At 44.2% G+C, this 24,928-nt stretch overlaps 1 protein-coding gene across 1 annotated transcript in view; it reads left to right on the top strand.

Annotated features, from left to right (window-relative positions):
- EBF2 (EBF transcription factor 2) overlaps positions 1 to 24,928 on the top strand; it is a 193,444-nt gene that overhangs the window by 129,441 nt on the left and 39,075 nt on the right. Inside the window, exons 7-10 of the mRNA XM_049631619.1 lie at positions 3,991 to 4,072; positions 20,097 to 20,214; positions 21,726 to 21,856; positions 22,749 to 22,875. Of these exons, the coding sequence (XP_049487576.1) occupies positions 3,991 to 4,072; positions 20,097 to 20,214; positions 21,726 to 21,856; positions 22,749 to 22,875 (458 nt within the window). The remainder of the gene's footprint in view (positions 1 to 3,990; positions 4,073 to 20,096; positions 20,215 to 21,725; positions 21,857 to 22,748; positions 22,876 to 24,928) is intronic.

Genomic DNA, 24,928 nt, shown 5'->3' with positions numbered 1-24,928 from the left:
CTTCCCTCTTCCTTCCTTCCTGAGCATTTTCTGTTTTAAAACAGCTGTTTTGAGATATAACTGACACACTATAAAGGTCACCCATTTAACGTGTACAGTTCCATGGCTTCTAATCTGTTCACAGAGCTGTGCAATCATTGCTGTAATCTAACTGGTTCAGGAAACATAGAACGCCAGATGGAGCTTGCTGCGAGAAAGACCCAGGTTCAAATCCTTGTTTCTGCCACGGACAAGCTGTGTGATCTTGGGCAAGTGTCTTAAAAATCTTGGTGCCTTTGTTTTTCGTGGCTGTGAGACGATTCATCAGTCATAAAGTTGTTGCAAGAAAAAAATAACGCGCTGTATATGAAGCACCTAGCTCAGGGTATAGCACAGAGGAGACAAACTTCCTTTCCGTCCCTTCTGTGATCCCAACACCCTTCAGCCGCTGGTCCAACCCAGAATGGTGAGCAGGGACAGAGGTGGCTTTGACATGTGATGTTCCTGAGCCACCTTCTCCTGCCTCAGAAGCATCCAGAAGGGGTCTTAAGAGAATGGACACTCAGCAGTTTGCCTGCCAAGCCCCAGGGTACCACCTGCTCTGACCAAGGCATCACCTAAGATGCCTCATTTTCCATCCATCAGCTGTCCTGCCTTATTTAGTTGTTTAGTTAGTTATTTTTCCACAATCTCAGATCAGTGGGTTTGCCCTATCTCTAGAAAACCCTGCAAACATCCCACTTGGACTTTAGCGAATCGGGGTCTTTTTGTCTTCAGTGCTTTCTTCTATCAGTGCAGCCATTTCTGGAGGGCTCTCAGCTCTACACGCTTGACTTTGTGATCATAGAACGTTAATGTTGCCTCAGTCCTGGAGATCATCCAGTTAAACCCAGCGGAAGAAACTGAGGCCCAGGGAAGTGAGGTAACCTGGTTACATAGCTGGTTGGTAGCAGGTCAAGACTAGAACCCTGTCAGCATTTAATATGTATTTGTGGAGTGCAGGAATGCCTTTTGGTACCTTAGGTTGCCTCAGCGGACCTAGGAACCAGGTTGAAAGCTGATGGCTCGAGTTCACATTCTGATCCCACCTCCCTGCGTCTATAAAACAAGGACAGTCCTGCAGTTGTTAGAGTTCGCTCCTCAGGAATGAGATCAGAAGCCTTGCAAAGTGTACTATATGCTGAGTGGCTATAATATTTATGGAGTCAACACTGTTTGGAGAAAGTGGAAATAACAACATCCATCCTGATGAGAATCTGCACATTTGGTCCGAATCTTGTAATTCATTTTGGTTTCCCGTTTCTGAGTGCAGAGTGCTGACATTTTCCAGGCAGCTGTGGCTTCGGAGGGATCCAGACCCAGGGGATTTGTTCCCTGCCTGTGGCTAATGGATGGTATAGTTAGTAAAGGGTTCTCTAGCAAGCCCCTGAGCACGGTGGGTGGAGGGGGTGTGGGCGAGGGAGGTGGAAGACAGCAGGAAAAGGAAGAGAAAAAATTGGAGACATCAGTAAACCCCAGAATTCCTTTACATTAATTTTTAGGTTCACATATAAAATATCCAGGCCATAGTTTCTGGAGCTAGCCATTTAGAAGTCGCTGTGCCTTCCTTTAGAAAGTACTGTACAACGTAAGAGAATTTTCTCTCTCTCCCTCCCCGCTTGACTTACCCCGCCACCGCTCCCTTCTCCTTTGTGAACAGAGGGTTATATCCCTACTGTGCAGGGGGCTGTCTAGGTTACAAACTCCAATCCCAGGCCAGCAAAAGAGTCAAAACTTTCCATCCAAAGAACTCCTAATTGAAAATGAATCGAGCCTTTCGGCAGGCCCCTCGTTTCCCCCAATCAATTTGATTTCTTGTAAGCATTTATTTTTTTTGCACTTTTCCACCTACCACACCATGCGCGTAATAATGCCTTCGCGAACATTAATGTCTTCACCAGATACATTTCAGGGAGAGAGTAGGGCAGGTAAGGGAAAGTCTAACACACAGAGAGTGCATTATAAGGAGCTCAGCTGAAGCAAAACTTTCCAAACATCAAGGACTTGGTAAGAAAAGGCACTTGATTTGGTTTGAGGAGGGGAAAAGGGGTAAATCACCCATGGGGGGGGGGGGGGGGGGGGGAGGGCTATTGTTTGCAAGGGGACTCCTGTGAGAAAAAGCAAGTTTTAAAGGATCTCCGTGAGTCGTGAGTGGCAGTAGCTGCCTCTGCGGAGAATGCACAAACGGAGGAACATTTCCCCTCACAAAAATCAAATGTTTGAATTCTGCTCGGTCTCCGAGTGCTACGGGCAGGCATTTCACTGCATTTTAGGGAGCAAAGGCAGGTGGTGAATTTAGACACTGCGTAAAGCAGTGAGGGGCAAAAGAAAAAAAAAAAAAATAAAGCAGTGCGGGGCATCTTCTCTGCCCTGTCATTCCAGAGGTACCTCGGCTGGAGACCCTGGGTGGCTGCATGGCACCGGAAGTAATGCCCACCCCCGCCCCCCCCCCCACCCCCCACTCCCCCCCCCCCCCCAGTAAAGATTAAAAGAGAGAAGTGAAAAGCAGATGTCATAACAGAACGAAAAAAAATTTAGCTGTTATTTCCAAATTCACACCCCACCTTATTCATAGATAGGGGTCAGGAGCACTTGGCCAAATATTTTTAGCGAATCTAGAGTAAAAGAGACTCCAACACAGAAAACACTGTGCAGAATACAGTTCCCACTCTCTCCTCCTTTATCCTGTACTGCTTATCTTTCCATTAGGGCTATTATTATTATTTTTTTCTTTAAGTGCTACATACAATTAACCGGAGCACACTCTAAGTCTTTTGTGTGATTCTTTAAAAAAAAAATGAAAATAAACAGAAGGTCACCCTGAGAGCATCTCACCAGCCGTTGCTTTAAAACAGAATTTTCGGAAGCATTGTTGATTTCCACTTATTTTTGTTGGTAAATCCTGGGGAAAAAATGTATATCTTTTCCTTTAAAGTTCTAATTCAAGGCATGGATGTGAGAGTTCTGGAGGGACTTTGGGACTGCGGTAAAATTTCGTTGTCATAGTAACAGAAAGGGAAATAGGCCTAGCTCACCTGGGACTTTAACACTGCAAAAGCTGGATTTTTTTTTTTTTTTTAAGGAAAAGGACTCTGCAAGTGAAATAAATGAGAAACTTATTGTGTTTTGAAACAAAATCCAAAACATGAAATAGGTAAATGGCTGAAAAGACCACCTCTGCCATTTTTTTGTTGTTGTTGTTGTTCCATGTCCTTGTCTGATTAAAGGTTCCCAATTTTAAACCTGCACAAATAGTTTATTTCAGAGGCTGTGGGCTTTAAAATATGCCTTATGAATGATAACCTGAGACCATTATGCTGCGCCTTTGTATTTTTCGGGATAATCTACAGATGGTCTGAGAGGACATTCACACTTGTTATTAATCATAAAAACCCCAGTGTATTCCTGCACAGACCGATCTGCCTTTGGATGGCAACATACCGTTTTCTGATTTTTATATACATTGGTTAAAAATATCAGGGGCCCTTTGTGGGTGAGGGGATACATGTGAGGTGTGCGAGCGTGAAGGTGTGTGTGGCCTGCGGAAAGCCACATGCGTGAGGAACCCCAGGATTCTGGGTGAAGTCATGCCATTTTTTTTTACCCCGGAGCAAGACATCTTTGCGCGGCAGGAGTCACTGCTGCCTTGGAAGGCTTATTTTTGGGGGACAGAGAGCCCTTGCAACTCGGGGGGGGGGGGGGGGGGGGGGGGGGGGCGGGTGTACAACCAGGAGCCCAGCTTGGGAGCCACCTCACAATCCTCAACGGGTGATGGAGCCGGCGTGTGATTGCAAACATCCAAATTTGCAAATTGCAGTGGGTTGGGGCAGGGTGTTCCTTCCCAGGCGGCTGGCTGAAATTCCCCAGACTTTGAAACACAATCGCTTTCCAATCAAATCTAATATAATGCAGATCTATTTTCTCTTAAAAACTGTTTACTCCGGAGTGTAACACGTTGCTTTCTCTTCGCAGATTCTTTCTCAAATTTTTCCTCAAGTGCAATCAGAATTGTTTGAAAACAGCAGGAAACCCGAGGGACATGAGAAGGTTTCAGGTAAGGGGCCTGCGGTTCTTTCCTGTTAAATAAGTCATCCTGTTTTCCCAGTCTTTAGCACTTGCTTCTTCTTCTGTTTTTTTTCTGCCTTAGAAAACATTATTCACCGATGCTGCTAACAATAAAGATAACTCTAAATGATCACCCTCATCCCATAGCATTGAGGGTTTCTTCATTTTGTAGTGCTGAGGCCCTCGGCCTCTATTGCCAAGGCCCCAGGGGAGGGGTACCAACCCGTGCTGGAGATTTGATTTTAAGCCCTCAGGCTGCCCTTCGCACACACAGCTGCCCACAGCAGGAACCGTGTTCTTGATACTCCGCCACCTTGGGATTTTTCAAAGCAGCTTCTCTGTGCTTTCTGCAAGCAACAGCCTCTTCCTTTCCTTTCCCACCGATTAACTATTCAGTGGTCTCTCTCGGAGCCTTTGGGAAAGCAGCAGCCCAAACAGCCGTGGTCACTTTAAGATCGCAGCATGACAACAAGACCCACGGGGCAGTGACCCAGCTGCCTGGCAGTTAAATCTGCCACCGGTTTCATCACCCTTGCCACTGATGTACTGAGGACACGAGCTAATAAAAACACAGAGAGAGGCAAAGTGTGTCAGCTAGGAGATGAGAGGAAGTGCAGTCCCCCTCGGCCCCCTTCCTTAATCTTTGAAGGACCCATATTTAATCCACCAAAAGGCTTTCCTGCCATTCACACCCCAGCGAAACATACAGAGCTCTCTTCCCCGTGGAAAAATTGAAAACACGTTAGACAATAGCCTTCAAGCTGGAGACTTAAAAAAAAAAAAAAATCCGGCAGCAACGGAAGGGATGGGGATTATTAAACTCGTGTTTTGGGGGAGGAAAGTGAGGTTCTAGGACCTTAGTGACCTGCCTCTAATCGCAGGAAGGATGTGATGGAACCAGGAGCCAGGAGCGTCTGTCTGCTCAAACCCCTTCCACCAGACCGCGGGTTTGCACTGTGTACAACAGCTAGGTGCGCGCTTTGCTGTTGACTTTTTGAAAAACCTGAATCATTTCTGAGCAAGGGGCTGCGCGTATTCGTTTTGCGCTGGACGGCACAGATCATGTCGCTGCTCCCGCCCGAGGCTCAGAGAGCTTCTCGGGTTTAGGAACAGGGTCCTTAAAGAGTCGCCACGGGAGGTGGGTGCACACACAGTGAGAGAACTACTTTGCAAAAAAAAAAAAAAGAAAATTCTTGTCATTTTTTTTTTCCACCATCTGATGGCTATCGAACTATCTTCCTGGCACTGGCCCACTTTTTGCGCATTATTGAACACTGTTACCAGCCTCTCTTCCTCTCCATCACACAATTTCTTCCCCCTGCCGTATGCCGTGAAGACAAATGGAAATAAAGTGAGCTTTCTTGGGGACCACGCAAAGAGGATTGTGCAAGGTGGAAGTTTATGGTATTCCGTGTTCCAAATGCAATAGTACAGCATGTCAGTCCAAAAAAAGTGTGAGATGCAAAAGAATTCCAAAGTACCTCGATGACCAGAATGACCTTGGCTTTCACTTCCCCAAGAAACAGAGTGGGGAGGAGAGGTTGGCAGTTTGCATTCCTATCTTCCTGTTCACTACCATCACTTCCAAAGAGTTTTGCATTTGAGAATGCTCTTATAAATGTGAAGAGGCTTTTAATAGAAAGCCTTGTCATTTTATTTTTCTCAAATTTTGGAAACGTACCCACTAAGCAAACGCATGCTCATATTTCCTCTACTTCTTCGGTTATTTACTAAGTGAGGGTTTTAACGTGTCTGAGCTTTCAACAGGGTCAGAATAAATATGGCTGATCTCAGAATGATGGCGAGTTCTCATCCCATGTGAAAATATTTAACCTCTGCAAAGAACGAGAAAGATTTTTTTTAAGCTTGTGGGTTCTGATTGTCTTATTTTGGGGGTAGTGCTAACACCAATTGGCAATTTTCTTTTGTATTTTCTTATTGAGTTAAAATTCAGAGAACATATCATTGATCCTTTTTAAAAAGTTTATTTGAGAGAGAGAGAGAGAGAGAGAGAGAGAGAGAGAGAGAGAGAGAACTCCAAGCAGGCTGTGTACTCTCAGCGTGGAGCCCGATGTGGGGCTTGAACTCATGAGCTGTGAGACCAAGAGCCGGATGCTTAACCGACCGAGCCACCCAGGCACCCCAGAGAGAGCATATCATTCATCATTGTAACCATTTTAAATTGTGCCTTTAGTATATTCACAGTGTTGTGCAACGATGACCGCTATATGCTTCCAGAACATTCATCATCCCCAAATGTAACCCCACACCTCCCAATTCTCTTTTCTCTCCACCCACTGGCAACCACAAATCCACTTGCTGTCTCTTGTGGATTTTTCTCTTTGGGAAATTTCATAGAATTGGAATCATACAATCTGTGGCCTTTTGTGTCTGGCTTCGTTTCACCTAGCATAACGTTTTCAAGGCTCATCTGTGCTGTAGCCCGTGACAGTCCTCCATTCCTTTTAGTGGCCGAATAATATTCCATTGTAAAAATGTACCGCATTTTGTTTATCTGTGCATCCGTTGACGGACCCTTGGGTTGTTCCTACACTTAGGCTTTTATAAATAGTGCCGCTATGAACATTTGTGTGCAAGTTTTTTCATGTGCGAACAGAACATATGTTTTCAATTCTCTTGAGTATATACCTAAGAGTAGAATTTCTGAGTCATACGTTAACTCTATCTTTAGCTTTTTGAGGAATTGCCAAACTGGTTTCCACAGTGGCTGCATCATTTTACGTTCCCACCAGTGATGTTCAAAGGTTGCAATTTCCCCATCTCTTTGCCAACACTTGTTATTTTCTGGTTTTTGTTTGTTTCTTTGTTTCTTTGTTTCTTTTTTAATTCTAGCCATCCTATGAAGGTGAAGTGGTATTTTACTGTGGTTTTGATTTGTCTTTCCCTAATGGCTAATGGTGTGGAGCAGTTTTTCATGTGCGTGTTGACCATTTGTGTATCTTCTTTGGAGAAATGTCCATTCCAAATCCTTTGTCCATTTTTAATTGGGTTATTTGTCTTTTAGTTGTTGAGTTCTGTGGGTTTATATTTTATATATATATATATATAATATAGTTTATTGTGATTATGTGTGTTTGTATATATATATGTATATATATGTGTGTGTGTATATATATATATACACACACACACACACACACACACACACACACATAAATGTGGGATACTAGGCCCTTATCAGATAATTGATTTGGAAATATTTTTTCTCATTCCATCATTGTCTTTTCTCTTTTTGGATAGTGTTCTTTCTTTGATGCAAAGAAGAAATGATAATTTTTATACTGTGCTCAGATTCTATTAAGAGTATAGTCTTCAATGAATACTCTTTGCATAGAGAAAAGCCTTAACTATGACTATGGGCTATCAGGATCAAGTGGGAGACTTGGGTCAAGTTCAACATATGGAACCAAACCAGAGATTGTAGGTAATCATGGTGGTGGGGCGGGGGGCGGGTTGTGATCTGAAGGAATGGTGACTTAGGAATTTCTGAAATACATATCTTACTCAGAATGACAAAGGTAACACTTTTAAACCATACAGACAATTACTTCATTTCTCTACTTTGTTAAGTGATCAGTCAAACATATTTAATCTGAAGCCTTCTTTTGTGGAGATTTGATCTGAACAGAATAAAAATATGAATCTCTTCTTACCAAATCACGACGCCAACCAACCTCCCTCTCCTCTCTCACCCCTCTTCTTTCCTCTGTCTCCAAAACACTGGTGGAACCGAATTCTTTTTCCAAAAATGAGCACATGAGAACAAAACCATTATATTACATTCATTTTCTAACCTAAAACAAACCTTTCTTTAATTCAGTTCAAGTCCTAAGTATCTTGGACCTATACAAATACATATGTCTATTTATCAAAACACAATAGGTTTTAATCCTTTTTTGGCTCACAACCTATTGAGAATTTGGTAGAAGCTATAGTTTCCCCACCAAAAGCTACATTTAAACCAAGTTTTACTTAAAATATCAGGTGTGGCCAGACCTCTTGAAATGTTTCTTAGGGTTCCATGGACCCCTGATCTAAAGAAATGAAACTCATCTACCAAATGGCCGTCCTCCATTTAACCCTTACAAAGAGGACCTGTTCACTTGGGAATTCCCTCATGAATTTTCCCATTCTCTTATAAATGCCATCTGTTCCCAGGCGGCTCTTGGCTCCCTGTCCTCAGATCTCACCCTTCTCTGGAGCTGCAGAATTACCACTCTACCTTCTTCCTGGGCATCTTCTCTTGTGTCACTAATGAGCACATGTTCACAGCAGATCTCAGTACTTCCTCTCTGGATCTGTGCCCTCCTCATTTATCGTTGAAGTATCACTTCCTCCACCCAAGTATCGGTTGAATCTGTCTCTCCTCCTGAAAACAACTGCGATAGGTCCCTGCTTCTACTCCTTCCTTGTCTAGTCCATCCCCAGCCCTACTGCCAAAGTTAACTTTGAAAACATGTCACTCCTCTGCTTAGAATATAAGTATCTAGACAGAAGTTCAGGTTTTAAACGGCTGAATAGTTTCTTCATAGATACACCAGGCAGTGCTCCTGTCACGCACATCTCCTGATGTTTCCATATACCCACCACTCACTAGGCACCTCTCGCTGATTTCTATGACATAGAATATTACTTGGAACCTTTCCACACAGTCACCCCTCTGCCTGAGAACCCTTCACCTCTCTCTGATTTGTGACTTCTACTCATGCTTCGAGATTATACCTGGGGCGCCTGGGTGGCTCAGTCGGTTAAGCTTCTGACTTTGGCTCAGGTCACGATCTCGCAGTTCATGGGCTCAAGCCCCGCGTCGGGCTCTGTGCTGACAGCTCGGAGCCCAGGACCCGCTTCGGATTCCGTGTCTCCCTCTCTCTCTCTGCCCCTCCTCTGCTCACGCTTTGTCTCTCTCAAAAATAAACATTAAAAGATTTTTCAAAAAATTAAAAAAAAAAAGAGACTACACCTGAGTGTCACCTCCTTTGTGAGGCATTTTTCTCACTCTTCCTGACCGGATAGAGTGGTTGCCTCCTTCTTCTGTACATCATACCATTCTCTCATGCTTCTACTATACCATCGATCACATTGTCTTGCCATTATTGTTTGTCTGAGACTGTGCTGCTTGAGGGTAACTGCTCTGTCTTCTTAAGTTTTGTATTTCTCCCTAATGCCTAGCACAATGCCAGCCATTCTGCAGAGCTCAATAAATCGTTATCAGATACATTTTTAAGAGGGAGAAGAAAAAAAGGGCAGGAAGAAAGGGAAAGTAAAAATATCTGTGGTCCCCAACGTATCTAAATCCATGGACCATACATGCAGAAAATCACTTCTGCCCTTCTTGAAATGGAACAGTTAGGTGAAACACCCAGATTAACAGCTCAGTGAAGAAAAGGAAAAGAAATTTGTGCCTAGTTTAAGCTGACAGGCCTGTTAGACGTGATGAACCCCATTCTTTATTTCGCTGCATTGTGGGTGGAGAGCAGGCAGTTGGCAAATCCAGAAGAAAATCAAGCCAAGACAAGGAGAAGTGAAATATGTTGCCATTTCCCCCATTCAGATTTGAAAGCACGGAAGTTGATAACAATCAGGGCAATTGTTGCCAGCTCATTCTCATAGACAGGCGGACTGCTTCTGCTCAAGTCAATGAAAACATAGATGCCCCCCTTCATTCACTCACCCAACCAGTATTGTTGAGGAAATTCTCTTTGCCAGGAACTATCCTAGGTGCTAGAGATACATCAACAAGCAAAACAGATACAATTCCCTGCCCTTTAGAGACTTATCTCCCCGGGGTGGGGGAGGCGGGGAGGGAAGACACAGGGAAAATATGGTAAATGAGTGATTTACATGGCTTAGTTCTGCTTTCCCGTGGTCTTCAAGTGACCTGCCTGAAAGCACAGGGCCCAGCATGAGGCCAGTTGTCTTCGCCCTGACTGTCAGAACCCAGTGGTGTGGTCAAGGCCAGCTGAGGTAGAAGTAAGCGATACCTGCCGTTATGATAGCAGTCGGTGGGGATACTCTTCCGTGTAGTTTTCAAAGTTTTTTAGAGCATCAGCTGTAAGAGGACACTGACGTCAGCAGATCACTTACTTATTTGATATTGGGAAGCTTAAAGGCCTGGGTGTCCATGATTTCCCCTTGCCTCACGAGGACTCTGTTGTCGGGCGTCTGGCTTGGTCAGTTAAGTGTCTGACTCTGGATTTCTGCTTGGGTCATGAATCTCAGCTTGTGATATTGAGTCCCGTGTCAGGCTCTGCCCTGACAGCACGGAGCCTGCTTGGGATTCTCTCTCTCTCTGCCCCTCGCCTGCTCGTGTTCTCTCTCTCTCTCTCTCAATAGATAAATTAAAAAAAAAAAACAAAACACCACATTTTTTTAAAAAAGGAGTCTGTTTTAAACAGGCCTGATCAGGGGCGCCTGGGTGGCTCCGTCGGTTAAGCGTCCGACTTCGGCTCAGGTCACGATCTCGCGGTCCGTGAGTTCGAGCCCCGCGTCGGGCTCCGGGCTGACGGCTCGGAGTCTGGAGCCCGCTTCGGATTCTGTGTCTCCCTCTCTCTGACCCTCCCCTGTTCATGCTCTTTCTCTATCTCAAAAATAAATTTAAAAAATTAAAAAAAAAAATAAACAGGCCTGATCACTGTAGAGGGCTGCAGTATTTTCCATCATATAGGTAGCACCGACTTGTCCATTAGTCATTCTGAGGTTAGTAGCATGTGCCTTGAGATATCTCTCACCCGAGCATAATATGAAATGAACTCCTTCGTTTAAACCTAAAGCTTTCGTGTAGTTAGGATAAAGACTCTTACTGTCATTTGCTGAACTTTTCTGAGAGACTCCCGTATGCCTCAGGTTCACCCCTAAATTATTCCGTTTTTGGATCAGGTCCACCAAAATCATAACTTTTGCTTATACACTGATTCCAGGGGGAGGACTGAGAAATATACACAGACAGGTCTCACCACCTGTGGCCTCAAGAGACAAACGGGCAAGATATATGGAGGGGCATGGGCATACATTTCTAACGAAAGGGAAGTCATCGTGGAGCCAGATTGGGAAGGACATCAGTGCTAAGTCGATTCCTGTTTGTTTATAGGGATCTTCACAGAATCCCGGGATGGGCCTGCCAGAAGGGGATTTTGAGGGGTACTTGGAGGGGGTGAGAGAAAGGGTTGTGCCTTGTGAGGATACATCTAGGTCTGCCAGACCTGGGAGGAAGAGATGTGGAGAGAAGGGAACGGAAGGCGGAAAGATCTCCTCCATCAGAATGAAGAAAGGAAGTGAGGCCGCGTAAGCCCTGACTGGCATCGCTGTGGTAGCTGGATAATGTGAGAGGCCTAGGGCCCGGATACAGTCGTTACTGCCCAGGAACAACCGGGAAATTAATGTGGATGACAGAGACACCCAATCCCCACAGCTGGGCGTCAGCCCTTAGTCTGTGTGACTAAACAACGCATGAGCGAAGGGCAGGGCTGCTCATGTCTTGGAACAGGGCCAGGATCCATCCAACAAACCCTTACGATTTCTTAACCCCCCAGTTCTTATATAAAACGTTTTAATGGCACCACCATCTATTTTCCTTAAATAAAAAATGTTGAATGTTTCTCTCACACCCATTGAAGAGGGAAACGAGAGTTTAAATGAACTCCAAATGGTAAAAATTTAATACAGCTCCAGCTGCCTGCAGGTTTCTTCAGTTCAAATCTTTCAATTCGAGAGCTCCCCCAGCTGCTCTGTGATCTCATGCACCCTTGGAAGGTTGCTGGGCTACTGAGTAGCAGGTTTAAAGCTCATAATGAAAATCACTTGACTTATGGCCTCTCTAATCAACAGGTGAGTCCATGATCTGGTGGTAAAATAAACCAGAGAGTCCAGGAAAGAATAATTATCTATCTGGAGTCAGAAAAAAAAAAAAAAAACCCTCCGAGGGGCTGAGGATATTTCCCTCAGTCTAGTGCTTTAAGCTCAGGGAAGGCTTTCTGTGGGTCACTTCAAGCTTTTCTCTGCTTGGCAGGATACCCTGCTGCCCCCCCCCCCACGCGTGACCTTTGGCATCTCAAATGGGGACAAGAATCAGGCAGATAAAGGTTTGACTAACCCCCATAGGGAATGTGTTTTGACTTCTTTGGGGGAGAAAAGGGAGAGAAGTGGTAGCAAGTAGCTCTCTGTATAACTTTTGGGAAAAGGACACGTCAAATTTCAGGTAAGTGGAAACAAAGCTTAAATGCTCCAGCATTTTAGGAGACTCAAGCTTGGGCCCTAAAACCTACCTCTGAACGCATTCCAGAACAATCAGATGGCAGAACTTCCCGGAAAGCAAAGCTTTTTTAGTTTTGTAATAAGAGTGCGTAGATTTTTAGCTGCTTATGGGGACTGCATGCTCCTGGCTTTTGATGAGCGACAGGTGATTCATGAGGTCCCCGGTGGGCAGAGTTTGGTGGAAGAAAATGGCCCAACTGAATCGAGAACTGCATCAAATATGTTAAGGCTCCCTTGTGGCTCTCCAAATGTTTGCTAGTAAAATGCAGCCCTTGACCAGAACCATCCCACTCGGAGTACGTTTTGGACGGGGAAAGCAATGGGTTCGATGGAATAAAATGAGGTAGGGTGGATGCAGCAAGTGTCTTTGACCTTTGAGATGGGGCAAATTTAGTTGTAAAGCAGGCTCCCCAATGACACGAAAGGTGGGTTGGAAAAAAAATTGTCGCTTGATTTTTGTACATATTTAATTCTTAAAAAAAAAAACAAACAAACCAAAAAACAGGCTCTAAAAGACAGCCATCCTAAGCCAAATTTGCAAAATATGCCAGCAGAAACTGTCTTTGGCACACTGCTGCACTTATGCCCATTAGATTTTTTGTTTTGTTTTGTTTTAAGTTCCAGAATGATGACCTCAGTAACCTCAAGTCATGTAACCAAACTTTTTCAGCTCTTCAAGGCCTATCTCAAGTTTCACGTCCTTGATGAAAATGGTGGTTACTGCCTTCGGGTTAATTTTTCTCACCTTTGGACTCCTAGGGTATGCAACGGCCACCCAATTTGGTCCTAAATTATGCGTTACTATATAGTCATCTTTTCTGATTATGTGTAGTGTTTGTTATGCTTCATCAACTACCTGGTAAGCTCCTTGCAGCCGTGACAATGTTTTCTGTAAGTCTCCATTGCGTGTAGCTGTGGAGTGTCACTGGAAATGTCACTGGGAGTGTCAAAAAATACCATTGGCTGCTTGAAACACAGGGCAGTCTTCTTACTTCAGCAAGTGTCTTCTCGGGAGTTATGTCATTAATGCCATGGTCCCCCCTCCTTTAATGCAAGCAGTCCCACAATGCCCCACATCTGTCTCAACAGCAATCAACTTTGTGTTCTCTCCTTCGGCACTTGATCCTTAACTGAACAGAAAATTTAGCCTTAGGGAATACGAAACAGCAGCGATTGCTAAGAATTCTGGGAATTCCTTTAAAAAAAAAAAAAAAAGATGACAAAATCCATACTTGTGGGGTAGGTGTTTAAAGGTAATTTTGGAGACCCTGGAGTCCAGTAACGAAGAAGAATCTGGTCTTTAAATCTGGTTTGAAAATACGACGTGTGCCAAGAGTAAAGTGGTGGGGAGAAACAATTTTCAGTAGCCAATTGTTTGTTGTTAGCCTGGGTTGAATTAACGGAGGCTTAGACAAAACTGTTTCATCAGAGTCCCCTTGTCGAATGTGAGAATTAGCCAGTGTATAAAAACACCAGTGGAGTATTTTTTTTTCTCGTGCTGTGGACTCCAGACTTGGTTGCCTACCACAACCAGAAGTCTGTCTTGATTTTCTCTGTCCCTTTAATGGTCTCTATGTCTCTTTCCTCCTACCACAGGTGGAAAATAAAATCCCATATAATAGTTACGCTTTGGGAAAGCTGAAATAACATATATAGCAACTGAACAGTTATAAGGGAAAAGCACATCATGAATTTAATTCCATTTCCAGATGTAAAATGTCATAAAGAATTTTTTTCCATACTTGGCAAAATAACAGGAATTTTCGAGGCCATTTTATGTAGCTTGGTGGACGCGTGTTTGTGAGTAGGTATAAGAGAGCCCTCCACCTTGAGTGTGCTATAAATGCTACATAGTGTAGCTTTACTGAGATTAAACTACGAAAGGCCCCGCGTTCAGCTAGAAGGTGCATGACCCTCACTGAAATGGAGGGGAAACGTGTCTGACTGATGGTGGAATCTGGTGTGTTTTCAAAGCAGGAGCTCTGATCCATATGGGGAGGTTTCTAACCAGTGTAATTATTCTCTCATGACGACAGACACTAGGATTCTCGTCTGTTTCAAAAAGCAGATCGTGTAGTCATTCCACCCATTTTTCATTTTGACTTCTCTTTTTCCTTCACCCTCCTGTGTGAGGCTTAGGGCCTTTGTAGGAACACCTGGGTGGGAGCTGAGAAAGGCTGGCTGGGGGTAGAATCCAAGCTGGTCGTTCCTCGGACTTAACGAATTCAACGAAGCCATACAGTTAGAGCTTTGAGAAGGAGAGATGTTAAAAAGAAAACCAAAAGCGTGATGTTCCAAAAAGCCGAAGACGTCTCAGAGTGAGACATAAAAAATACCTCAAGGGTGGGGATAAGTCAGGTTGGTAAAGGTTCCCAGGCTGCATGCTATCATTCTGATACCAAAGGGACAGTTCCTTTCGTGGCAAATTGGTTGTACGGGTTAATGGATGTGCCCACCTAAAGGGTAACTCCCGCCGTGGCCTTGTATAGGCAGGAAAGACCTCTTTACAGCTCAGCTCCTGCTTTGTATAAATTATTAGAATGAGGGACATGGGAGTACTTTTAGATAATGAGAAGAAAAATATAATTTGAGGAAGCCAATCAGTTTTCTTGAGTACTTTTAGCAGATTGCTAACACAGTTGTAAATTTTGTTCTTACAACTTTCTCGTACTTTTCAAGGGGAGATACAGACTTTTTATTCATGTAGCGAAAACTGCCATTTAATTGGCTGATTCAGAACGGAACGCACACGGCCACTCTCCAGTTGGTCTGTGCATATTGATCTGGCTTCACCAAAACTTAGAGATCACGCGGCGCAAAATAGGGAGTTGCGAGAAGTGCAAAGCTACTGTCACTTAAAAAATGCAAGCAGTTTTGGGGCGCCTGGGTGCTCAGTCAGTTTAGCATCCGACTTTGGCTCAGGTCATGATCTTGCGGTCCGTGGGTTTGAGCCCGCATTGGGCTCTGTGCTGACAGCTCAGAGCCTGGAGCCTGCTTCGGATTCTGTGTCTCCTTCTCTCTCTGCCCCTCCCCTGCTTGCGTTCTCTCTCTCTCTCAAAAATAAACATTAAAAAAATTTTTTTTTAATGCAAACAATTTCAACGGATCCCTACTTCTCTTTCTTGGAAACTTGTCTTACAAGTGCCATGTCATAAATAATATTTGCATGAATATGCTAGTTTTTGCTTTTGGGTTGAACTGAAATGTTTCAGTTGGGGAGAGCTATAATTTACAGTAGCGTGGGTTTCAGATCTGCAGGCTTTCCTTTGAGAGCTTTGAGCTAAAATACAGATACACCAGATATGAGAAACAAATGAAAGCTGTCACGATGTCAGCAGCTAAGACCGGGGGTCCATCCCGCACAAATTATGGACATCTGTATTCCTAATTGGCATTCTTTCGGGCTGTGCCAGCAGAACGGGAGTTCCAAGAGAGCCTGACAGCTTCAGAAAAGACAAGGTATCAGGTTTAGGTGGTCGGAGACACTGATGAGACATCGAAGCTCTTTTGTAGGCCGTATTCTCCATAGGTTTGCCATAATACCCGTGATTTTCAGTTTTAGCAACCTCCGAATGGCAGTCCTTTGTCAATCCGAAGTTTGCTACTTCTAAAACAGATCAGCTTATGAGCCTGAGATAGCACGTAGTATTGATGGTTATATGATCAGAAGATCGTTGGCAGAGATGCATACAAATAGTTAACAAGGTAATGGTAAGAAATGTTGACCTTGATTTGTTTAGCTAAGATGTAAAGATTTTTGAAGGTCAAAGGTGTCCTTGTGTAGTGTTTTGGAGTCTAACTGTGTCTGACCCTCTAACATTAAGCTGCTGTGGCCTGCAGTTTTGAAGAGTGAAGCTAACCAGGGGAAAAGAGAGAAGGGGGAGAGAACAGGAAATGGAGTGAGGTGTTTCAGGAAGTTGTCAGGGGTTGACTGATTGATTCCAGATGGAAAAGGTCAGCCTTCGTGACCCAGGAAATACTCACTAGGGGAAAGAAGTTGGCTTGTGGAAGGGGAAGGCCTGGGAGTGGGGCGATGCTGGAATGCACATTCTACTTCCTTTAGTCCCCGAACATGCAGAAACTTTAACTTGTCTGAATAGAATAATATCGGTGTTGTCATCGTTCACCAGAAAACAGGGAAGGAAGTTAAATTCGAAGCTTTCAGTGAACCAAGCGCGTCTTCGCCTCCACGATGCGGTTCGTTTGCTTCCAGGAGTAGAGGGAATGTGCGTAAAAGTCAATATCGGCGTGTGCCTCCACGTACGAGAGCGACAAACAAACATGTCTGGTTTCACGCGGTGGAGTCTGAACATTAAGTCCTCGACATTTTGCCAAGTCCGTTTCACTGACAGGCTCTCCTAGATACCTCACAGTCTAAGATAGGTTGGAGTATTAAAAATGGGAACTTGCCTCGTATCTATATATATACACACCCACACGCACATACATTTGGACATAATTTAAAATCTTGTAATAAATTTTGCAGACACTGAAATAATTCAGGTTAATTCCCTTGCTGTCACGAGAGGCCAGCGCTAGCCAGCAAGAGATTAAAATTTATTTCCATTGTTAATAGAAAATAATGAAGTGCATCTGAACCATCAGGGTATGTCATTCGGGAAATGTTCACTTTGGAACTGAATCTCACTCCACCCAAATGCACAATGATGAAATCAGCTGGCTCGAGAAAGCCCCACATTTTGTGGCAGGGACGCACGAGCAGCGTTACAGTACAGTATGACAAGAAGCTTGTGGAATGAATTAACGTGGTCTCAGAGAGAATGCTCTTTCTGGCCACATAATCCTCAGACAGGCTAGGGTTCCCCTCACTGTGCCTAGGACGGCTCATTGGCAATTAAAGCCAGAAGCACCCTTGCGTTTTCAGGTTTTCCCACCAGTGGCAGCCATGTCCTTGAAAACCCATTCGCACATACAAGTTACAAGGGTGGTCCGCTTCCTCTTTTTTTCCTCTGCCTTCTATTGTTTTCAGAGGGCGAGCGTATACAGAGGTGAGTGCTTTCAACCTCCGTGTTCATCCTAACCCCGCGCTAGGAGACTTAGTTTCTCTCTTCCTTTGACTATGATGCCATTTTATGCTTGTCCTGATAAGAACTTGTGCCTCTGCGCACATGTGAGAGAGTGATGGATGTCTACCTCTTACAGTGGCCACCGTACGATAGGAACTTTCTGGAAGGACTTTCCCCAGACTCCTAACGTGTTAACTTGGGCACAGTTAAAAACAGACCCGGAGCTAGACAAGGCTGCATCCCTGAATTGTGAGCTTATAGACGATAATTTTCTGAGTGACAACTAAGGTTCCTTTAAGTTCATTTTGATGTCACAGAGAGGCAGGGACACCGTACCTGTGGTGCACTCCCAAGTGAGGAGCTGAAGTGTGGGAAGGACACGTAGCTGACTAGGAACACGTTCTGTTGTCTTTCAATCTCCAGGACCTGATGTAATACCCAACACGTAGCAGGAGCTCATTGTAGGCTTTTGGGATGAATGACTGAAGCCCACTTATGTCCCTGGAAAATTCCTATATGCCACTGTCATACCCACAGCACCAGGCTAGGTGAAATATTTTGTGGACTTATGCTTATGGGGGTTTGCTTGAACCCTATTACATTAAAATATATATTAAAATTTTTTTAAAGATACCATCTAAAACTCCATTTAAGGTAAAAAAAAAAATTCAGAAGGGTTTTCTTGGGTGGGGGTTAGGCAGTGGATAGGACTGACTGAGAAGGAACACAAGATAACTTTCTGGGGAGATGGAAATGTTCACTGTCCTGATATGGTGTGAATTACCTGAATGTATCTCTTTGTCGAAGCTGTGCAGCAAAGACTTGTACATTTCAATGTATGTAAGCTTCAACTTAAAAAAAGGATTTATTATACTATTCTGTTTATTTTGTTTGCTTGAAATTATTCGTAGTGGAAAATTTTAAGTGCCGTCTAATGAATCTTATTTCATATTAGAGATAAGGCAGGGTCAAGGTTTCCTCCCGCCCTTCATTTAATAAGGAAGGAAGGGGTGTGCAGAAAAATTACCAGTAGAATATCAGCAAATTTAATTTGGGAGTAGACAGAAGAGTCATTTTTAAATACGGCTCCTCATTATGTACCTATTCAATGTCTTTCCTCAAGAGGTCTATACATATGCATGAATATGTATATAACGCGTTACTTTCTCAAAAAAATTGCATGCATAACTGATAAAAAGATTCATGTCTAGCATGGCCCGTCTTCCTGGGTCAAGCAGGTGGTGGGTGCACTCAAATCCACCCACCTCTGCTATGCTTTCCCAACTGCTCTGGCCTTGACTGATCTCGTCTTGAATGTCCCCTGACCCCTGATCTAAGGCACACACATAGAACTCAATTGGATTTCATTTCGTATGCTATTGGTTTGATGTGTTAGCCATATCTCTCTAGCCTGAGAGTGAGCTTTTTAAGGGTAGGGACCCTGCCTCGTAAATTTGGTACCCAGCCTGTGTGCCTGCCTTTCCAGAGGCTCCCCGGAGCTTACGCTATGGGAGGGGCTGGCTCACTGAGTAATGTCACCTGTCCTACTGACAGGTCAAACAAGGCAGAGGTGAGGCAATTAGGGTCGGACGTCATCCCGATTTGGCATGTGCCAGGCCCTGCCCCAAACGCTTTATGAAAAATATCTCACCTTATCCTTCCTCTGTTTATTCAGCCCTTGAGACAGGCATTATTGTGTATGTTCTACAGATGAGGAAAAAAAGAGATTAGACAAGGTGAAGTAATTCGTCCCAGGTTACAAGGTTGGGGAACAGCAGGTGTGGCGTTTCAGTTCTATCTCATTCCCAATCCATGCCCTTCCACTACTCCACACCCATCCCTTCCCTTTCCTCTGCTTAGATTTACCGACTGTCCTACATTTTCAACACTGACTTCCAGCTTCTTCATCCACTCACCAAAAGATCAGAGCATCTCTGCCGCAGCTCTCAAGTGGGCGGGGCCACCGCAGACCACTCCCCGGGGAAGCATCCTGGTGCCCAGTATTGCTTTAGCACATGCTAGAAGTGGGAGAACCCATTTCCAAGCTGGGAGAAATGACCTCCCCACTGGTGTTGAGATCTTCACTTCCTGAGCACACACAATCGGCTCCTTGGTGTGACTACAGATGTAGGGTCAGCTGGGAACGATTGTCCAAGTCCTGTGGTAGAGGACAAGGTTCTTATTTATCTTTTCGAAAAAAGTTTATTATTTACTTTGAGAGAGAGAGAGAGTGAGAGCAGGGGAGGGACAGAGAGAGAGAGAGAGAGAGAGAGAGAGAGACCGAGAGCCTCAAATAGCCTCCACGCTGGCAGTCCATGCCTTAAGGGGGGTTCGAATCCCATGAGCCATGAGATCAAGACCTGAGCTGAAACCAAGAGTCAGATGCTCAGCCTCCTGGGCCACCCAGGCGCTCCTGAGAATGAGGTTTTTAGAACCAGCAGGCGGATGGCCAGTTTCCCCACTTCATCACCTGGGCGTGGTTTGCGTGCAAATACGTAACAACATGCGAGTGACGGGTGGCCTCTTTCTCCAGAAGGCTCTGCTATAATTATGAGGGGATGGCCTGCTGAGATGCTGAGGGCATGGCGCTGGCCCAAGATTCTGTTCCGTCGCTCATTAGCCATGGGGAAGTCTGGCAGATCAGTATGCTACGGCCTCTACTACTTCATGTACAACTAACTCCACCCCCGCCCCACTTTCACCTGAAATACGCAGGTCGTGTTGTCAACAACGGTGAATGTGGATGGACACGTGCTGGCTGTTTCTGACAACATGTTTGTTCATAACAACTCCAAGCATGGACGGCGAGCGAGAAGGCTGGACCCGTCAGAAGGTAGGGCTGCCCGCTGTCTGGGCTGAGAACGGCACACAGGTCGAGATGTCCGCAATTGTCCTGGCTTGAATTTTCCATTTCTGTCTAAGCCGGAGCGGAGAAGGCACACAAGATCATGTGGGTTTTAAGTGAAGTTGTAAACACGGATGCCTGCCTATTCTGCTGCAACGCCACACACGTCCCAGCCCACACTCGGGCCCCCATGCCTCACCGTCTCCTCCATCCAGTTCTGTGTTTTTCTTTTCGCTAGACGGGCATTTCAGGCAAACGTGGGCCTATGACATCTTGGTTAAACAGGAACGTTACCTTGCCAGACATGTATGAATAAGTGTCAGATGTACCCTTAAACAGATTGTGGGCAAAGCAAAACAATGCGCAGAATGAAATTGACACTAATTGATTTTTGTTTGCTTGGACAAGAAGAAATCACGATCTGCTCTGGGTAGTTTTCCATGTGCATTAGAGTCGTCAGAAATACTGGTAACTGTTCAACTTCAAGTTGTCCAAAAAATTAAAGCATATCAAGGAAGATAACTGACAAATACCTAAGTAAATTCCATCTTTCACACTCCCCAACTCGCCAGGGTTGGGTAAGGCTTTGTTATAGGGGGTGAATGGCTAACCTAGGCTACTATTTTATTGTGATGTTTTGCTGTGTACTGCCCACCAGCCCCCGCTCCAGCTTGGCCCTTAAAATGTGTCTTGTATCAATTTAAATAGGAATTAATGAACTGAAAGAAAATGATTGAATCAGTAAAGAATTTGGAGTGGTGTTAATTCTCCCACAGTGGGCATTGAAAGGGGAGAAGAAAATCCCAGGGTTCAGAACTAGGAACCCATCCAGTTTCTTTTGACTGATTGGATGTGATTGACTGGCTGTTCAAAGGGGGCTCATGTTTTTGGAGTCCTGCCAAAGTTCTCCTCCACCTTTGACCCTGTCAACTTTGGAAATGGAGTGATGGATTGACTTTAGTTATGGCCTGAAAACCATATTGGGTTCCTGTTGGGATGTAAAGTCCAGAGGCCTTGAACATATGGAAGAAGGGGGGGGGGGCGGAATCCTTCCTACAAAGTTAGGAAACTGATTAGAAATTGTCTCTTAATAGAGCCAGAAAAAAACTCAACTATGATAGATTTTACTTTCTCCTCTCACTAGCACATTAACAGGCCTTGTAAATCTTAACATCTTGGGGCAGAGGAGGTGGGGAGAGAAAAGGGATTTACACATTTCTAGCGTGATCAACTTATAAAAATATGGGGGAAAACAACAGGGTTTTAAAAACACCCTTTGCACAATTAGCTAAGTGTTCCACGTTTTCATATATAGTGGTCAACTCATTAGGCTTTAATGACCTGGTGAAAACCAGCAACCAATTAGGGAATGATGGCAAGTCAGCAAAGCTCAACTTGAACTTGAAATAACCAACACCTTTCAAGAGCAGCCAATCCCCAAAACTCTAAATTTCAACCATCAAAGGACAGCCCTGACTTTTCCTTTCCTATCTTCCTAGCTACCCCCTGCATCAAAGCCATTAGCCCGAGCGAAGGCTGGACCACAGGAGGAGCCATGGTCATCATCATTGGAGACAACTTCTTTGATGGCCTCCAAGTGGTGTTTGGGACCATGCTTGTATGGAGTGAGGTAGGCAAAGGCAACTTGCTTCCCTGATTTTCTTTGGCCCAAAGATTGTTTTGATTTGGGTAAGTGTAATTCCTGGATCATCAGCAAAAACGTGATTGCCTGTTGTTCAGTACCTGCTATGAGCGAGTCACCAAGAATTAAAAGACGTGTAAACCACAGTTTATTGTAGGCACGAGTCCCTTAAAAAGATAAATATTTGTTGCGCGCGGTTTACAATGGTGAAAAATTAGGAATAGCCTAAATATTGAATAATGGAATGGTTAAAATCCATTATTAAAAATTAGGTTTTGACAAAGTTCTAATGACACAGGAGAGGGGATCGTACTTCCGCTATAATGGTAAGTGAAAAAAAATTCAGGGTAACAAGGTCTACAGATATAAAATCTAATTACACGACATGCATGCATAGAAAAACGCTAGAAACGCACCAAAGATTAACAGTGGCTGTCTCTGGGTTATGCAATGCTAATATTTTACTTTATATTTTTCTATAATTTCCAAATTGTCTAAAGTAGGTATGTTCCACTGTCATAATGAGAAAACCAACAAGACATTACAAAAAGACGAGTACAGGGCTGGGTTGGATATGGAAGGTGGCAAATCACGATGTGAGAGAGTAGCAGTGTAGGAAGCAGGGAGGGAGTGAATACAGGGGGTGGTGGGACTTGAGCAGCCCTGGTGGGGAGGCAAGGATCCAGACAGGTTACCTTGCGAGGAAATTCCAGAGTGGGAGAGAGAAACACGTGCAACACAGGGACAGGGCGTTTGGAGCGTTTGGACCACTGTGAGTACAGCCCGTTTGCCCCGGGGGGTTGTTGAGGGAGATGCTCCTGTTCTCCATATCCTCAGTGTTAACTTGTATAACAGGTACTTTATTTCCCTGCCTGTTCAGCTAATAACTCCTCATGCCATCCGAGTGCAGACTCCTCCCCGGCACATCCCTGGAGTAGTGGAAGTGACATTATCTTATAAATCCAAGCAGTTCTGCAAAGGAGCTCCTGGGAGGTTCATTTACACAGGTGGGTGAGAAAATGATCCAAGGGAGACTGGCTCCCGGTTCACCTTTGCTCTAGCTCCCAGTGTCTCCAATTTATAATGATTTTACCTTTTCTAGGCCTTTCTACTAGTGTGGGAAGAGTGGACTGGGTGATAGGTATTGACTGGGGAAATGAAGACTTGATTCTAAAGTTTATTTTATGCAAGCAGTTTCTCAACAGTCTGAGAGATGATCACGGGAGTTCATTTCATGAGTATATATCCTCATAGATTTAACTCAGCTGGAACCACCTAGAATGGAATTTTGTCTAAGCAATCAGATAAAAAAAAATAGACCAAGTTGCTGGCTGTGACTAAATTTTCTTGAAAAAGATTCATATAGGGGCGCCTGGGTGGCTCAGTCGGTTAAGCGGCCGACTTCGGCTCAGGTCACGATCTCGCGGTCCGTGAGTTCAAGCCCCGCGTCGGGCTCTGTGCTGACAGCCCAGAGCCTGGAGCCTGTTTCAGATTCTGTGTCTCCCTCTCTCTGACCCTTCCCCATTCATGCTCTGTCTCTCTCTGTCTCAAAAATAAAATAAATGTTAAAAAAATTTTTTTTTAAATAAAAAAAAAAAGAAAAAGATTCATAAAAATTACCCAATGATACTACAGACTGATTCAAAGTATTTTAAAATTTTATGGAAGTGGAAATTATCTATTATTTTGGTATCTGTTGAATATCTACTTTGTGTCTACTTTTTCTACCTGGAAGGTGCAATGACTTATAAGACATGCTTCCTATTTGGAAATGTAGAAACTTTTGGAGGAGGGATGGTATATTGCACAGAAGAGCTGAGGAATTTGAATATTCAAAATGTTTAGTGTTTCCGATGAATGGAATATGAGTTTGGTGTGGCGTAGAGTAGGAGGAAGGGTTTTCAAGGAGGAGATGGAAATCAAAGACTGTCTTTTTAATGTTTACTTATTTATTTTTGAGAGAGAGACAGAAAACGCAAGCGGGGTAGGGACAGAGAGAGAGACACACAGAATCTGAAGCAGGCTCCAGTCTCTGACACGGGGCTCAAACCCGCGAACTGTGAGATCATGACGTGAGGTCACAAACCGCGAGATCAGGCCGATGTCGGACGCTTAACTGACTGAGCCACCCAGGTGCCCCCAAAGACTATTTTTAAGGGTGGGGAGGATTTGAATAGGCAAAGAGAAGAAGGAAGAATGTTCCAGCTATGGGAATCTCACATACTAAGGCCGAGCGGGTGAGGTGAGCAGGTGTCTGGAGAAGAGAGGGCTGGTTTACAGCTGTGGCAATGCACGCAGGTAGAACTTAGACCAGAACTTAGCCCACATGAGCCACGCAGGGGAGGGAAGGAAAACATAAAACAGTTTGAGAGCCCTGTAGGGTACCTAGAGTAGTCAAAGTCAGAGACAGAACATCAAATGGTGGTTATCGGGTGTCGGGGGAGGGAGAATGGGAGTTGATGTTTAATGGGTACAGAGTTTCAGTTTTGTGAGATGAAAAGAATGCTGGAGATGGGTCACAAACAGTGTGAGTGTATGTCACACGCCTGAACTGTACCCTCAGAAATGGTTTAAGATGGTATATTTTGTTATGCATGTTTTACCACAATTTTTTAAAAAATGAAAAAAAAAAAAAGCGCCTCGTATGGGAGTTAGGGCTTGATTTGTAAGACAACATTAAGTGTTCCCAGGCAAGGGAGAGTAACTCAAAGGGGTTATCGTAAGAAAAACAAATGCTATTGATATAAAGACTGAGTCAATCAGGGGAATGACTGAGGGCAGGAAGATCAACCAGGACATTGTACTTTGAAGGAGAAAATAAGGGGTGTAGAGAAAGAATCATATGAACCGAAAAAATGTATCAGGCACATTACGAAATTCTAATCGTATTCTATAGCGTCCTCGTCTCTCGCTTGGATCTAGCCTCCTATTCTCGTTTATGTGTAAGTGTCTGGTTAGATATCAATGAGGAGTAGATGGAGAGTAATTTTTAGGTTTATTTATTTAAAATTCCACCTTTGAATTTTCTCTCTCAGGGTTAGTGTGTGTGTGTGTGTGTGT

Source organism: Panthera uncia, chromosome B1, assembly GCF_023721935.1.
Source record: "Panthera uncia isolate 11264 chromosome B1, Puncia_PCG_1.0, whole genome shotgun sequence".
Lineage (NCBI taxonomy): Eukaryota > Metazoa > Chordata > Mammalia > Carnivora > Felidae > Panthera > Panthera uncia.
Note: the sequence above shows the minus strand (reverse complement) of the source record. Positions and strands in the feature narration are given on the sequence as shown.